General features: G+C 34.9%; 1 protein-coding gene across 4 annotated transcripts; it reads right to left on the bottom strand.

Annotated features, from left to right (window-relative positions):
- Positions 1–2053: 2053 nt before the first annotated feature.
- On the bottom strand, positions 2054–17173 carry LOC114272289 (DEAD-box ATP-dependent RNA helicase 41). Of its 4 annotated transcripts, XM_082906126.1 has the most exons (8): positions 16830–17173; positions 13796–13892; positions 11429–13145; positions 10423–10951; positions 3361–3722; positions 3077–3160; positions 2604–2727; positions 2054–2343 (listed from the first exon to the last, which is right to left on the bottom strand). In XM_082906126.1, the coding sequence occupies exons 2-3, from the start codon at positions 13890–13892 to the stop codon at positions 11560–11562; spliced, it is 1683 nt and encodes a 560-aa protein (XP_082762252.1). In that variant the 5' UTR covers positions 16830–17173; the 3' UTR covers positions 2054–2343; positions 2604–2727; positions 3077–3160; positions 3361–3722; positions 10423–10951; positions 11429–11559. The 4 variants fall into 4 exon arrangements, with proteins under 4 accessions (XP_082762252.1, XP_082762254.1, XP_082762251.1 ...); XM_082906128.1 differs by lacking the exon at positions 2604–2727 and having other exon boundaries at positions 8794–10951; XM_082906125.1 differs by lacking the exon at positions 2604–2727.
- Between the last annotated feature and the right edge of the window lie 439 nt (positions 17174–17612).

Genomic DNA, 17612 nt, shown 5'->3' with positions numbered 1-17612 from the left:
ATAATAAATCTTTTATATTTTATATTTTTATTTTTTTTACCAAATTAATTTTTATTATATGTTTGGATGATGATCATGTAATGGGTGGTTATTTTTATTGATATTTTTTTATAATTATCATATAATAGATGGTTATTTATGTTGTTAACATATATTTTTGGATGGTTATTATGTAATAGATGGTTATTTTTGTTTTGTTAACATATATTTTTGAATGGTTATGATGTAATGGATGATTATTAGGTTTTTAATATATAATTGATATATTTAATATGAAATGTTTTTAGTTTTGAATTTTTTGATTTATTGGATTGGTTTAATAATGATATCAAAATTATTGTCATATAACTTTTGAAAAAATAGCAACTAATTTAACGAAAATAAATATCAAAAAAAATTATTTCAACCCTCCCAAAAGATAAAATTATATAAAAATGATGTATTTTTTATTTTTTTCACCAATTTAATTTTTAGTTTCTTAGAAAAAAAATTCGAAAATAGATTCTAAAAGCTAAATCAAACATAACTTTCTAACCAAGTAAATGTGAGCATTATTCATTAAAAAAAAATTATTTACATTTCAAACAACATACAAGTTAATCAACACAAAATAAGTTGCATGATGACTTTACCCTTGAAATAAACTGTTTGCAAATTAAACATCTTTAATTGTCCTTATTTGGAACAAAATTTACAATTCAAGGTTAAATGTATCACAATTAAAAAATCAGAAATCAAAATAACACAAGTTCCAAATTATATTACCTATTAATGTAATTCGCCCAAAAAATTAAGAAAAGAATATCATATGCACCATTTTCGAGGTACACATAGTAATCTCTCCCCAACATTAGATTTTTTTTGTAAATGTTAAAAAAAAAACAACAATGCTACAGACCACTAAATTTCTACCGCTAACACCATCACTAATCATGTGGCAAGTAAAAAAAACAAAAACAAAAACAAAAACTAAGACACAAAACACATGTGGCAGTGGGTAGTGCAACCACTAATTAGTGGTCTGCATTATTTTTCAAAAAAAAATGAACTTCAACTTGATATATACCATAATACCACCCTGAAATTAAAACTAAGCCATGCAAATTTTTATTTTTTATTTTAAATTGATTTTTGTAATTAAGTTGGGACCCGTAGTTTTTACTCCTAAATTTTGAATGTTTAAGGACCTTACAAATAGAATTTCTTTTAAAACAAAAATTGAATGTGTTCTGACAGATAATTATATTATTTATTGTGATTCGATAATGAACTTGTTTAGTACAATTTTGCTCCAACTAAAAATAGATAATCCAAAATCAAGAGTTACAAATACTCCCCCAACTTTCATATAATTATTCTTTTAGCATTGTTATTCAGATCTAAAAATTAGATTCCCTTTTTAAATCCAATAATGTGTCAAACAAATGATTGATTAATAATTAAATATTATCTAATTATCAATCAATTATCTTTCTAACACATCATTAAGTTTAAAAAATAAATTAAAAAAGCAAACTGATAAATTTTTTTTTTAATTTTTTTTTTTTTAATTTTTGGTTATTTAAGTTATTTCTATGTTAAGACCATTAGCAAAAATTATACCAAATACCTTCATATATTTTCAAATTTCCCCAAAAAAAAAAAAAAAAAAAAAAAAAAAAAAAAAGTGGTAATAGCTGAAGTAGAACCCTCAGCTACTAAATATTTATTCGCTATATATTCTAAATTTAGTTTTATTTATTTAGTTTAGTAGGCAAAAATCAAAATTTAATCTTTTAGCGAATAAAAATTTAATGGAAAAAAATTAAAATTTAATTTTTTGGCAACTAAAAATTTAATAGACAAAATTCAAATGCTTCATTTGAAAAGTTAGTTGACTTTTTAACTTTTTTAACTTTTGTGGAAGGAAAAAAAATAAATAAATAAAAAATAAGTGAAATAATTATAATTTAGATATGACATTTTATCTTATTGACTTTCTAGATTATTTTGTCATTTTATAACTAATTTAACCAAAAAGCCAACCTAACCCACATTCCAAATGACACCAAAATTTAGTCCTTTGACGACTAAAAAAAATGTCACATTCATACTTATATCTATCATGTTCAATTATTCATAAAAATATTTCCCTACAACCTGTAATCTGTTCATACAATCATTCAAAATATATTTCCCAACAACCTATTTCATGTAATACTTGTTTTCATTCTCTTCTCAACCATCTCAAAAGTTTTAACAAAATATTCGAAGCAACTCTGTATCTAAAACTAATGATACACGCGCTTAAACCCATGTTACACTTCATCTCCTAAAAGGAGCTTGGATTCAACAATTCCATACCTGTTGCAGATAATAAAAATATAATTAAGGCACATGAATAATCAAATTCCAAGATCCAAGCATCAAAGCCACATCACAGAGAGTTGTTTTGCATCAACATTAACTAGTGAGTGACATGGTCCACTATCACACCACCATCAATTATACATTCAAAAAAAAATCCATAATAGCAATATATAAAGGAGATCATACATATCTCAACCATGATGACAGAACAAGAAGAAAAATGGCAAAACAAAAATGCAGTATGGGAATCTCACTCAGAAAGGTTATTGAAAAGATGCAGCCACGCATAACCAGTCGAAATGATTATTGAGAATGAGAATTCAGTATTCTGACTACTAAATCATTGGGGATAATTCCATGTGACCAAATGCAGCTGACCTGAGAGGGTGAAGTAGAGTAGCCGTTTCAATAAAAACATCCCTCAAGGGAACAAAATTTCACTAGGAGCATGGCTATGTTATTTGAAACACAGATCGTTCGGGTATAAGGAACAAAAACAAGAACAAGAATGTGGTACGCCACATGTGATAGGGTTTTTTGCTGATATACAGACTTTAAAAGTGTAACTAATTCTGTTTTTAAAGTGCTCCATGTTTAAGAGGGATAGAATGCATGCATTTGTCTGATTTGTAAAATGGAATTACAAATGGGGAACTCTTTGTAAATGAGGAGAACAGGGAAATGGGTTGTCATGTATAGCACATGCTAAGAAGTTTGAGTAACTAACCATTTGGATAATCCTCTCCCTGACCCTCTCACTTAACTAATAGGCCATTTTAAGATTGAACTGCATGTCCACCTTGGTGTTCCACTGTAATATATAGAACAATTAACAAAAAAGTCTTGAATAAATTAGCAGCACAAATGAACCAGAAAGCATAATTTGCTATTGAAGGAACCAGAAAGCATGTTGTAGATACAAAAGACACTAAGGAATGACAAGCAAGCAAGCAAGCAATGCTTTTCAAGAGGAAGAGGGCAAAGGAAAATGTCAAATAAATTTATTCTTACCAAACACTAGGACGACCACCTCGACCTTGCAAAAGATGTGTGACCATGGTGTGGAGATGATTGATTTGTGCTTGTGTCGCCTCCCGCAATTTCTTCCCTTCCTCTCTCTCTTTCATCAGCTCATCATGATCTCTCTGCCACTCCTCACGAAGTGTCTTGATCTCAGATCTCAGTGTCTCCATCTCATGATCACATGCACATGCTCGTGACATAGCTTTGGATATAAAAGAAGAGGGTCGCGGGCCGATCCCAATTCCATGTAAATATCTCTTATTCTCTCCAAACACTTGTCTTGAAAGCTCCTCCTGGGTCATTGACATCCCAGACTGGGTGGCTTCGTCTCGTAAATTGACCATCTCAGCCTGCCATTGTAGGGAAAAAAACCACAATAAGGTATATATATCAAGTCATTGTTTTCTAGATTAATATATCAAGTCATTGTTGGAACATTAATATATCAAGTCAGTGTTTTCTAGATTTAATCTTTCTGGAAAGGTACCCTCAAAGATCTTCCCATATTTAGTCAATCAAAACTCCTCAAACCAGACAAAACTATCTGATACTTTTGTCTTGACTATCTCACACCTTTGTCTTAACACAACAGGAATCATGGGTGGCAAAACTGTTCACTGACGGGTAGAGGAACTCTAGATTAAGAAATCTGAACTGTAGAGGAATGGCTTAGTTGCAAGTTGCATGAAAATAAGTTCAGAATTAGGACTAGACAGATAATAATCAATCAGTCTTGCAACAGAAAATTCCAATTCAAGCTTATATGAATTCACATGGCAATTATAAAGCTCATCCAAAATAATGCTTCATCTATAGGCAATCCAACAACAAAAAAAAAAGAATATTTCAGAAACCATATATGTTGTATATTTGTACATAGCTGGTTGGAAACTGTTAGAATTTCCCATTTTTACCTTCACCTACTCCACTACACACTCCACTTCACCTACCTCTACTCCACTACACACTCCACTTCACCTAACCCACTATCACCTCCACTACACCTACTACCACATTTTCTTCTATATATAGATTGTATAGGAATTGTAATTAATCAATCTTGTAATCTATCAATCAAGACATCAATCAATAATACATAAATTGTTACATGGTATCAGAGCAAGGTTAAGAATTTAATATTTTTTCGCTTCACCGGCGGGCGGCAACCTCGCCTTGGCCGCCCGCCGGACCTCAACCTAGTCCGCTAGAATTGTCTACTACATACCTACCTCCTCATCATATCTTCATAACATCTCATTCTCTCTCGGCATCATAGTAGCCGTGATACTGCTCATACTTCTGGACAGCGGAGAGAACATCGTCTTTCTCGATCTTTCCGCCGACGCCGGTGGCGAGATCCAAGGCTCCGGCTTTCGACATCACTCTCCCCAAATAGTCCATAGCAGCTTCTCCACCGGAAAGATACTCCTAACAGCAGCGGAAAAAAGGTGTTTCCCTCAACCAAACAAGGCTCAATAGCTGTGGTCCTCATCAAAATACGTGTAATTGCTACTCCTGAACTTGGTTTCCCTATCCTTGCTAACAAGCTTCTCAAATGCTTCCGGGCCATGTTCTTCTATGTACTTCTCAGCAGCAGTTAGAATGTCATCTGGCTTACTGAAGATGTCCTTCTTCCTTGGGACATACTAGACGTTAACAGTCTGCTGTGGGTTAAGAAAGAAAGGCCTCAAATAATGCTCATAAACATATGCAGCACCACTGATACTCTTTATGATGGTGGATATTTCAATGCCATTACAACACAGCACCTTGAAATTTATTTTATTTTATTTTCTTATCTCTCTTTCTGACCATTACAACACAGCACCAGCACACTTGTTCCCACCTTTCATCATGGTCTCCACTTTCTTTTTCTTTTTTTTATTTATTTTAATCCATCTTTTTGAAAACAAAACCAATATCACTTTTTTTAATTCCTTAATTTATTTTAATAACATGAGTGGCCTCTCTTTTCCACCATCTCCCTCTTTTTCTACACAATATTTTTGTACCACCGCCCACTCCATGATTTCCATATTAATATTATTATTATTATTATTATTATTATTATTATTATTTTCACCAAAAAAAAAAAAAAAAAAAAAAAAAAAAAAAAAAAAATTCATTCCAGTTGATTTTTCTGCCTTACCACACCTACCATTCGAGTTTGCCAAACACACTTATTTTATTCATGTCAGGATCAACCCCGATCATAATTTTACACGGAAAAAAAAAAAAAAAAAAAAAAAAAAAAAAAAAAAACCACCATAACACACCCAACACCCACAGTGGGATTTTTCTTCTCTACTCTGCTGCAGATCTCTTCTTCTTTCCTCCGTCCTGGGCGGCCCTTGACGGTGCTGCCTCCGTGTTTCCTACGCCGCCGAGCACGTTCACTCCTCCATACTCCTCCACTGCAGCATACGGCGGACCTCCAAATCGGAACATCACAGTGGCCTTCCGCTTCAGCTCCTTATTTTCTGCTTTCAGCACACTTATCTCTGCTCGCGCATCCTTATACATGCGTTGGAGCAGAGCCAGCTGGGAATTTAAATGCTGCACCTCATTTGTCCTACTCTGCAGCCGGTTCGACAAATTTGTGACCGCCGTCATGGTTTCCACGCATGACTTCAGAGTATACTGATTAGCCTCAATATCAGTTTGCACCGCCATTTTTTGCTCCACCGACCGCATCGGAAAGTTCAATGGAGCAAAACCAGAGGTGTTTGGTTGAGGTTCACTGGCCACCGCACCAGTTATTTCTCTTGTGGGCTCGTTCAGTTCTGGAAAGAGCGTGAGCAGGTTCTGGGTAGCTGGACGGGAAGAAGAGGCCATGTTTTTGGGTTGCTAAGTGTTTCAGCGAAATAGCAATTTCAGACTGGTAATGTTCGGAAGGGTTGGTGACAGAATGGCAACAAAGTGTTCCACAGTTTCTCTCTCCGCAGAGGCAGAGTTTTTTTTCAGCGAAGGGTTGGTTTCAGAGGTTTCAGAATGGTATGCCTCAGCCTCAGCCTTCGTCTTGGTTAAATAGCCGAGGCAGCCACGCGTATCGCGCGCCTCTTGCCGCCCGACAAACTGGCACGCCTTTTCATGGCACATCTTTTGACAAAGTGGACACGCCTTTTGATGGCACGCCTTTTGATGGCACGCCTTTTGATGAATTGGGCACGCCTTTTGATGGCACGCCTTTTGACAAAATTGGGCACACCTTTTGAGGGTGCAACTTTTTAAGAGTCCGACAAGACTCTGTAAACTGTCCCGACATTGATTCCGGTTAGCTCCTTTATGGGTCCGACAAGACTCTGTAAACTGTCCCGACATTGATTCCGGTTAGCTCCTTTATGGGTCCGACAAGACTCTGTAAACTGTCCCGACATTGATTCCGGTTAGTTTCTACAAGGGTCCAGCAAGACTCCGTAAACTGTCACAACATTGTCTTCTACAACGGTCCGACATGACCCCATAAACTGTCTTCTACATCGGTCTGACACCACCATACAGTGTCCTCTACAACATTATGACACCCCATACAGTGTCTTCACCAACGGTCTGACACGACCATACAGTGTCTCCTATCCTTTTTTATTTTTATGTATTTTCTTGTTTTGTTACTCTCTCCAAACTCAAGTTGGTTAGTTTCTCTCCTCCTTGAGTTTGCGGGGGGCTGTTAGAATTTCCCATTTTTACCTTCACCTACTCCACTACACACTCCACTTCACCTACCTCTACTCCACTACACACTCCACTTCACCTAACCCACTATCACCTCCACTACACCTACTACCACATTTTCTTCTATATATAGATTGTATAGGAATTGTAATTAATCAATCTTGTAATCTATCAATCAAGACATCAATCAATAATACATAAATTGTTACAACTTCTAAACCAGCGAATGATAGAGCAAAAGGACTAAAGATGAGACATGTTTCAGAAACTGTTTAAAGAATGAGAGGGGAGAAGATGGGGGCAAATTAATGAGTTTAAGTTTCAGGCACTGCAAGTCACAGCAAATTAAGAAAGAGGAAATTTAAATAAAGGTAAGCTGATCTATATAATAGTCTTCAAAAAGATTTTACACCTAACAAATCAAACATGTACAATATATACTTGAGTGATCTAGAGGTAGAAACAGCATCAAAAACATGATCACCAAAAATAGAGTAAATAAACGTGTGAAGTATGCTTCAGTGCTAAGGATGGAAATACAAAAACGAAGCTGTACAATTATGTAATAGGTATAAATTCTACACTACATAAGAAAGCCACTCCCCATATGACAAAGGCATTAGATCTCTAGTTAATGGACTCATCACGTAACAACATTGTTGTTTTTGGGGTTTGGTCTTTGGTCTTTGTGGGACGTAGTTAAAGGAGAAGGGTAATGGATTATTTATTGTCCTTTTTCCTCCTTCACTATCATTTTGAATAGCCCATTAGTTTCCATTACCTTCATGTTGTACGCTTTGATTGGCTTCTATTAAAGACTGATGTTGTTTCACTCTCTAAGGAGGCTGAAGAATTGGCTGAAGTTGAAGCGAAATTGGTTTGTTTTTCTTTCCCCTCTAAGTTATTATATATCGGCATCATTACTCTCCTATGGATGCCATTGTTTGTAGGTTTTATTACATATCGGTAATGCAGTCACCACATAGACGCAGAAAAAAAGTACTATGAGCTGCTGCTGAGGACGGAGGAACCAAACCAGAAAGCGAGAAGAGTAGTACTTTTTTGTTTTGAAAATTCAGAAGTAAAAGATCTAAAGCTCCTACAGCGGTGTAACGGCCACAGCATAACGGTGGTGGCAACCGGAGCAGTGAATCACTTTATGTATGCACTCCAAAAAGACTATTTATCATTTATTGCTTGAAACACAGTGAATTATAGTTAAACCAAAAGATACATCTCAACTAAGCCCGTGCCGTTGGATAGTAGATCTATTATATTCAGCAATATCAGCGGAATGTCTACGCTGTAGAACTAAATACAAAGGAAACCATAAGTGCAACAAGATAAAAATTTGGAGGTAGTTACACAAATTTGCAAAATCTATTAACAGTGCAATAAGAGACACAAGAAGGAACACAGCAGCATGATTATTTCACCAAAAAACTTGCAGTTTTCAATGATCAAGGCACATTCAGGAGCTTATATTCTGCTCAAAATTTAGGGTAGATCGAACCTTCCACTAAATTGTCTTTAAATATTCATCAAGAAGAAAAGAAATAAGCTTACAATCATACAGTTGTCAGTTTCACCAAATTTTCTATCAGTACATACCCTTTACTAAATTTTGAAGAGCTTCATATTATGTCAAAGTAAAGCCAAAAGATTGAAGAACTACGAGTAAACATTTAATAATTCTCAAAAGAGAAATGCTAGAGATCCAAATTAACAAATAATTAAAATGAAGCTTACCATATTGTATGATGTTCACAACAAAGAAGCCCAATAGAGTGTCCACGTAGATGATTAGCAAAACCAAGTACCATGAGAATAGTGAAATGGCAAAATTAGTGAAACAGAACATTTTGTTAATCTTGTAAATGGTGGTCATGGTCTACATTTATAATGTTAACTATAGCCATAGGTCTAGTGGAAAAAATCTGAACTGATAATGCTAACCCGAAGAGTTGAGGTACAAACTCTATCAGATTATAAGTTGACCGATTGTTTTCTCGGTATAGTAGATTGGTTTGCTATGTACTCATTTTTGCGTGGCTGGCTGCATTATTAATGGTAGGTTACAATTTTCAAGCATAGTTTAAGCTAGTATTACCAAACCAAATTTGCATGAGACCAGCGGCGGTTCAAGCAACTTTCAGAGTTCAAAATCATCACTAAAGTGAAGTTTGAACTCCATAGAGATGTAACCACAAGATAAAGAAAAGATACAAAAGAAAGGACAATATGAAATTAATATAACATTCAGAACAATCTTATGATTAATAATCGTAGATTACTTTTAGAATCCATCACATCCCAACCATTCTCAACCCTTTTTTTTCTTTTTTTGATCAGCAACAAACAAAGATTTATTAAGGCTCAACGTCAAGAAAAAAGAGGATAAGATATTCTCTTACAGCAGAAATGGAAAAACCAAAAATAGGTAAAGAAAATACAAAAAAACAAAAATACCAAACTCAAAAACTTCTACATAGAACAAACTGACACCCAATCTGAAGCAAGCAAAAAAAGCGGAATCTCCCGGAATACTGAGCTCGCCGAGGCCCAAAAAGACACCAAGTATCTCACCCTATCCCATAAGTAATCTATATCCCAACCATTCTCAACCCTAGTAATAAAAGAGACTCCATTTAATAAGTTTCATCACCATATAACTTTGTTTTGTTTTGTTTTTAATTTATAACCATATACGTTGTTAATTGATCAATTACAGACATAAGACACAACTTACACAAGGTATCAATTAATCATTCTAAAGGAAGTTTTTCTCATAGGCTCCTTGATTTTTCTTATAAGTTTCTGTCAACATTTTATCTAATTTACGACCAAGTGTAAGTCACTGCCGGGATTTGAAAACTAAAACTGGTTATCCAAAACAAGAGGCAGTTCAAAAGTGTTATAATTTGGCTTCTTGTACCCTGGGACTTGCACATTCAATTGTGCACCAATCATATGTCTTAATTATAAATGAGACTATCAATTTGCATACACTCACTCAGGACTTATTGCAAACATTATGCAGTCAATACAAAAACACAGACACAAAATCACAGAAAAGAAGAAACAGAACCTGGAAACAACAAAGTAGACAGAATCAGGCATAGCATGGGTTCAACCAGCATAAAAATCGAACAACATTTTCATTTTTCAAGCACAACAGTTGAAAATTATATCGAAGTTCTCTCTTCATCCAAATTGACATAACAACAAACATATGGCGTGCAAAATAAATATACATGTATTCCGTTTTTATAATCAGTAAAATAAACAGACATGTATTCAAATCGATGTTCTTTCATTCTTCCCCAATTTCTCATCAACCAATCATGTCATACAAGAAATGGAACAAATAAAACTTACATTGCGATGCAGATAGAACAGTAGAGCTTGAGGAATGGATCTTCACCAGAATTTGTGATTTTTCAAATGTGCTGCTGATGTGCTGCTGGAGATGCATTCAAGGTTCTCATATCCCCAAACTCCAAATTAATTGAATAAAATGAATAAATGTTAGATACAAAGAAACTAAAATCACAAATGCAGTGATACATCGTCACAAATCATAATCCTTCAAGAGCATCACCAGCTGATCAGAAGATAAGAAGATGACTCTGCAGGTAACTCTGTTGTTGAGAAAAAGGTCATCTGTCAAAAGGTGGCAGCATACCACTGAGTAGCATAAAGAACAGATATTTCTTCTTCTTCTTTTTAACAGTTCAAAGTGTAGTTTCACATTTACACATTCCAGTAGTGATTGTAACATAGCAGTAGATGGTACGCCAAGTTTAAAAAAACCGGACAACCATAAAAAATAACAAAGGGACCAAACTTCACAATGGAGGCAATATTATTAGCCAATGTCTCACGATCAATGACAATAACCTTAAACCTAAGAAGCATGGACACGGACACGTGACACGACACGGATACGACACGGACACGCCGACACGCTAATTTTCAAAAAATGCAGGACACGACACGCGGGGGACACGCATGAAATATATAATTTTATATATTTATTATATGTTATATATATGAATATATCATTCAAAGATAATAAAAATATTAAATATGACAATAATTCTTATGAATTTATATGATTTTTGTTTTATTATTGTATCTTAAGTTGTTTTGTTCAAACTTATAATTGGTTTCACATGTGTCTAATTGATAGACACGTGTGTTTAAGAAATACACATGTATTCTCCAAGTGTTCAAAGAGTGTCCGGGTCTTTAAAAAATAAGACACGTTTTAAAGAGTGTCGGACACGTGTCGGGAAAGTGTCCAAAGAGTGTCGGTGTCCGACACGGATACGACACGGATACGTTACCTTCTTAGAAGTGTCCGTGCTTCTTAGCCTTAAACAATACATAGGGTGTCTGATTTAAGGAGAGAGGAACCAGAGACTGGCCAATAAACCTCATCAAACCACATCTTCCATTCTTCTTTCTGAGAAAGATCCCCATTCTCCAGTGACTTAAACAGCCCCTGAATCTTCAGAAACTATGCTTCCTTTTCTTCTGACCCTTGCCAACAGAAAAAGTACCCATCGCGCATGAATTAATAAGCTCCCTAGGAATAGGAGCTCCAGATGATTTCAAAATATCAACCAACTCTGGTAAAATTTTCTTATTCTCTTCATTGACAAAGACGATTGCTGTACCCTCCTCCCCCAGCCTAGATGCCCTTCCAATCTGGTGAACATACTCCTTAATAGAATTTGGCATGTCAAAGACTATAACTTGTCTCACACCCAAGAGATCAACTCCTCGGCCCAAAACCCCCGTGGCCACAATCACAGGAACCTCTCCAACCAGAAAAGACCTAATAATTTCTCTCCTCTCCTTCATGGGCTTTTCTCCATGGATCGATAGAGCTTTCACTCCAGTGGTGACTGTTACTGCTTGAGAAAGGAGATCTGCACCAAGTCTAGAACCCACAAATACCACAGCTGGTGGCATAAAGTGCTGCTTGCTCATCAATATGTCAAAAAGTTTCTTCTTTTTTTGCTTTGATTCAACCCAAATGGGCAGTTGCTTGACAGCCTCGTTTGGCTTGTTTGGCCTCCCAACAGATATAGCAATTATATCTTTCACCATCGAGCTAGCCATCTTCTCAACTTCTTTTGGAATTGTGGCAGAATACATCAAGACTTGAGGTCGTGACAAAGCCCTAAAAATCTGCATTACCTGCTCATGGAAACCCCTCTGGAGCATACAGTCCACTTCATCTAGAACAAGAATTGAAACACCATCTAATTCTATGTCATACTTTGCTAGCAGATCAATAAGCCTGCCCGGAGTTCCTATAATGACTCCCACTCCTTGTTGGATGCGGTGGACTTGTCCAGCCATGGGGTCCCCGCCAACTACAAGTGCAGTTTTAAATGGCAAACCCTTTCCTAGCAACTTAGCCTGCTCCTCCACCTGTATGCAGAGCTCTCTAGTTGGTGTAAGAATGATTGATAATGGTTTTTTCTGATTTGAGAGCTTCTCACGTCCAAAATTTGCACAGTAGGAAATTATAGGAACCAAAAATGAAGCAGTTTTCCCTGAACCAGTGTCGGCTGAAACAAGCAGGTTTTTGCCAACCAAAGCAGCTGGTATTGCTTGCATCTGGACAGGGGTTGGCATTTCATATCCAGCAGCTTCTATATTTTGGAGGAGCTTCTGAGGAAGATTACAAGAAGCGAATGACAGGATGGGTGCTGGAACAAAGTCTCCCCTGACATTGATTTTGAGTTTCCTTCTTAGCAACTCACTTGGATCATTAGTTAGATATTGAGATTCTGATTTTGATTTTGATTTTGATTTTCCATCAGAATCTCTTACATAAAAGCACTCATCATGGGTAATGGTAGGGGGTAGTAGTCTTGTAGGATGCGGGAGACCAACTGGCAACTGTGAATTGGCAATCTTGCAAAGAAGATTTTGTTTACATTCAAGGCTGCATATATCATCATCAGTCTCGTCACATATATACTCACCATAGCGGCCACATACAACACAACGAGGCTCACCTGGAAGAGCTTCTCTTTGATCCCAACACCTTTTCTTTACATCATTTACTGCATCACAAGAGACTAAAACAGAAAATCATATAAGCTAAGTGGAACAGTAAAATATTTCTGCATAAAACAGCCTGAAAATCCTCTATATACAGGCATGCCGATTCCATAAATAATGATGCACAGAGGCATAATCCAAAAAACATAGCACCCTGAGTAGAGGAAAAAGGATAGGGCTAACGGTCCAATTGTTTGGGCGGAAAACTTTTTTCAGAAAATGTTTTCTGGAGAAAACATTTTTCTATGTTTGGTGGTGGTGGTGGAACAAAGGTGGAAGTGGAGGTGGCAGCATGGCGGTGACAGCGACAGCGATGATGCTGGCAGTGGCCGTGGTGATGGTGGTGTGGTGGTGGAGGTGAAAGTGGCGGTGGTAGTGTGGTGACATTGATAAGACTTTAGTTTGAAAAATGTTTTCTGCCTTCTAAAACTTGGAAAACATTTTCTTCTCACAAGCTTGTTTTCTATTGACCATGAAAAATATTTTCTGTTACAGTTTCATTTTTCATTGTAGCAAAAATGTTTTTCGCCAAATCGATCACGAGAGAGAAACAAAAACAAAAAAAGCAAACAGATTACCATTTGCACATGTATAATATTAGAATGGAGTAAAAATATAAGAAAAATAATAGTAAAAAAAGAAATGAACAAAATGGAAACATTGGTACCTAGTTCTTCTTCTTCTACAGCACCATTTGCTGCCACAGTTGAACTTTTAGATTGCATACCCTTGTCTCCTCCTCCTCCTCCTCTGCCTTCCATCATCTGAAAATTTGACATAAATTCAATGAATTGAATTTGAAGAGAGAGAGAGAGAGCTTTACAATTGATGACTGAAGAAATTTCACTCGTGACTCAATTCAATACACACAATAATCATGAATATATAATAAACCTAAACTTGAAGATAATCAGAGGGAAGAACATAATATATAACATACATGCATGTATGTATGGAGCCTACCTGCCCGCCTGGATAGCTTCGACTTTGAATTGAATTGTGAGAGAGAGAGAGAGAGAAATGACGGAAACAAACAGACAAACTAACAAAGGGAAAGACCAATCCATATAGCTTCAGATTCACAACAACCCGCATTGGCTAGCTCGGGTCACCTGTTCTAGTCTCGGTTCTTCTTTTGATAAGTTTTAACTGTAATTTTATTTTATTTTTTTGCAATCATTAATTTTCCCAACTTTTTATTTGACAAGTGTGCGGGTTTCTTTTTAAGAGGATTACATTTTCATGCAACGCTACGGGCACCAAAAAGAGTGCATATGGTATGCAGCTCATACAAAAAAATATATAACTTTTTACTCACAAAAAAACAACTTTTTACTTCTCACAAAATGTATAATTTTTACATCAAAAAAACATGACTTTAGGGCCCCATTTGTTTTCAGAGGTAGAATAAAGGGGATTCATAGTGAGGAGATTAATAGTGAGGGGATTGTTAGTGAAGGGATTGATAGTGAGGGGATTAAGTAAAATTGTATTTGTTTTGATGATAGTTGTTAGTGTAGGAATTGTTAAATTATTTTTATATAAAATAATAAAACAAATAAAAAAATATAAAAAATTAAACATTAACATTTATAAAAAAAAATTCAATATATAACAAATAAAAAAAATAAAAAATTTTCTAATCCCCTCACTATTTTTCTAATACCATCTCACCAACCTCCATCTCAATCCCCTCCCCAACCTCCATCTATATCACCTCCATCATCTTAATCCCCTCCCCAACTCTACAAACAAACACAACATTAAATAACACCTCCACCATCCTAATCCCCTCCCATCTACTTAACCCCAAAACAAACGGGCCCTAGGGGTGCATATCATAACTTTTTCTATTTGTAACTTGCACCATAAAAATTGTAATTTCTACCACAAAAATTTGTAACTCATCTCAAAAAATCATAATTTTTCTTATGATGTGTACTTTTTTAGGGGTGTATATTGTAACATTTTTCATCAAGCAAATCATCAAGGTATCCGTGTCTTGTCCTGGACTTTATTTCTTCTTTTTTTTAAATAAAAAAACAATTGTCATGTTGGTATAGTGTGACATGTACATGCCTGTGTTTCTTAGCAAGCGGAGATTTCGACACTACAATTAATCTACCATTGGGCAATGCTAAAATTTGCAAAAAAATAATAATAATAATAATAATTAAATTAAATTTCTAATATTTCTAACCAGAAAAACAGTTAAGAAACTAAAACTTGGACATTAATTAAAGAAGAAAAAGAAAACTTAATTATGAATTTATTCACGAGACATCTCCATCATGCATATATAAATTGTGCTATACTAAAATTGATCTCTAAGTACATCGTAGGAAAACAAGACTTTTAACTTAGTAGCTGTGTAGACTACAACAAAATTGAATTGGATTTTTACAACATGCACACAACTGTCGTTATATGATATGTCGTGGAATGTTGATTGTCATTTACGACATTGCATGCAAAGTCGTAAAAGGTAATATATCAAATTGCATAAAACATTTATGGCATACTTTGTATGCTGTATATAATCTTTTACGACATTTTTCTTACATGCCATAAATCATTACATTTTTCACGGCATAATTTTGCATGTCGTAGAAGACTATTTTTAATATATTTATGATATACTTTGTATGTCATATATAATCTTTTACAACATTTTTTGCATGCCATAAATTATTACACTTTTCACAACATAATTTTACATGTTGTATAATGTTATTTTTAATATATAAATATACATTAATTACTTGTATAATACTTGCCTTAGATGCTTAATTAGACTAGAATAAGATTTTCAAAATAGGAAACTAAAAAATTTGACTAATAATACCATTCCAAAACTACTAGACTCTTCAAAAGACCAAATCACATGACTTGATCAATAATATTACCCATGGATTGAAAGCATTTGCTTATCCAAAAATAGACCAAATCACATGACTTGATCAATAATATTACCCATGGACTGAAAGCATTTTTGCTTATCCAAAAAATATGAGAAACTGCCTCTATTTATAAAAGCTTGTAAATTATTAATTAAAATGAGACGGGGCAACTTAAAATGAAAGCTAGCTTCAGAAATTAACATAAATCTCTCTCTCTCTCTCTCTCTCTCTCTCTCTCTCTCTCTAAGAAATCCTACCACCTGCCAAATAGTTTCTTGAACTACTTTTGTTTTTAACCATTTCCACATTTGTTTAATACCATTTCCACATTTGTTTAATAATCCCAAAAAAATAAAAAATAAGATAAATGTTTGGTACCATCCAGGCCAAATTCATTATTTAACAGAATCTTGTTATATATTTGTCGACAATCGCAACATGATGCCTCATAATCACATCAATTCTGACAGGATAAAATTGTTACGCCAACTCATAGCTTTAGTATCATGTACTAAATTGATTAATAAGAAACATAAAGCATATCACGGTGGAGTGGGTCATTCTCAATTGATCTATAATCATGGCTTAAATTCATTTAAAGTGAAATTATGAAGCACGGACACTTCAAAATAGGTGCCATAGCAGTGTCAGACAAGGGGACAACGCGACGGACATGTACAGGACACGCAATTTGGCGTTTCCCTTTTTTCTTTTTCTTTTTTGGTATGGGACACAGCGAGAAGAAGAAAGAGAAAAAGAGATCCAAAATCAGAAGAAAAGAAAGAGAGGAGAAAAAGAAACCTGTTCATCGAGCGAAGTCCTCAGTCGATCTCCATCTCAATCTCCATTGAGCTCCATCTCAGTCGATCTCCATCATCAAACGACCTAGTAAGTAGTAAAGCTCTCATCTATCTCTCTCTCTCTAGTCTGTCTCTCTTCTCTCTCAGTCGATCTCCATCTCCATCTCCATCTCCATCGAGGCTCCTGCACCAGTCGCGATCTCCATCTCCATCGAGGCTCCTATTCCAATCGATCTCCTAGCAAGTCTCTCGTATTTGTCTGTCTCGTCTTACTTCACCTCTTGCCTCTTTATCTACTCTCTGGTCTGTCTTGTTTCTCTCTCTTATTTCACATCTTGCCTCTTTATCTCCTCTGTTTGTTTTTTTTTTTTTTTTTTTTTTTTTTTTTTTTTTTTGGGAAGTGACTATTTTAGTAGGTTATTTTAATTTTTGACTATTTTAATAAGTTAAAATTTTTGTGTTTGAAAAGATGATTAGATTTTTTTGTGATTGTATGTGATGTTTGTGAGAGAAAAAACGAAATGATTATGAGTTTAATGTGATATTTTGTCTTATTAACTATTTTAACCTATTTTATCTTTTTGTGAATTTTAACATAAATTGGGCTATTTTTCTTCTTACCAAACATTTATGATTAGATATATATATTGTATATTTTAGTTTAATTTTTTTTCTTTGTAAATTTATTTTTATTTTATATGCAATTTTTTCTTTATTTAATGTTTATAACATATGTAGATATGTTTATAATGTTTAAATGTAGTAGTTTCTATATACACATTGA

The sequence above is a fragment of the Camellia sinensis genome, chromosome 14, assembly GCF_055761805.1.
Source record: "Camellia sinensis isolate YWXY chromosome 14, ASM5576180v1, whole genome shotgun sequence".
NCBI lineage: Eukaryota > Viridiplantae > Streptophyta > Magnoliopsida > Ericales > Theaceae > Camellia > Camellia sinensis.
Note: the sequence above shows the minus strand (reverse complement) of the source record. Positions and strands in the feature narration are given on the sequence as shown.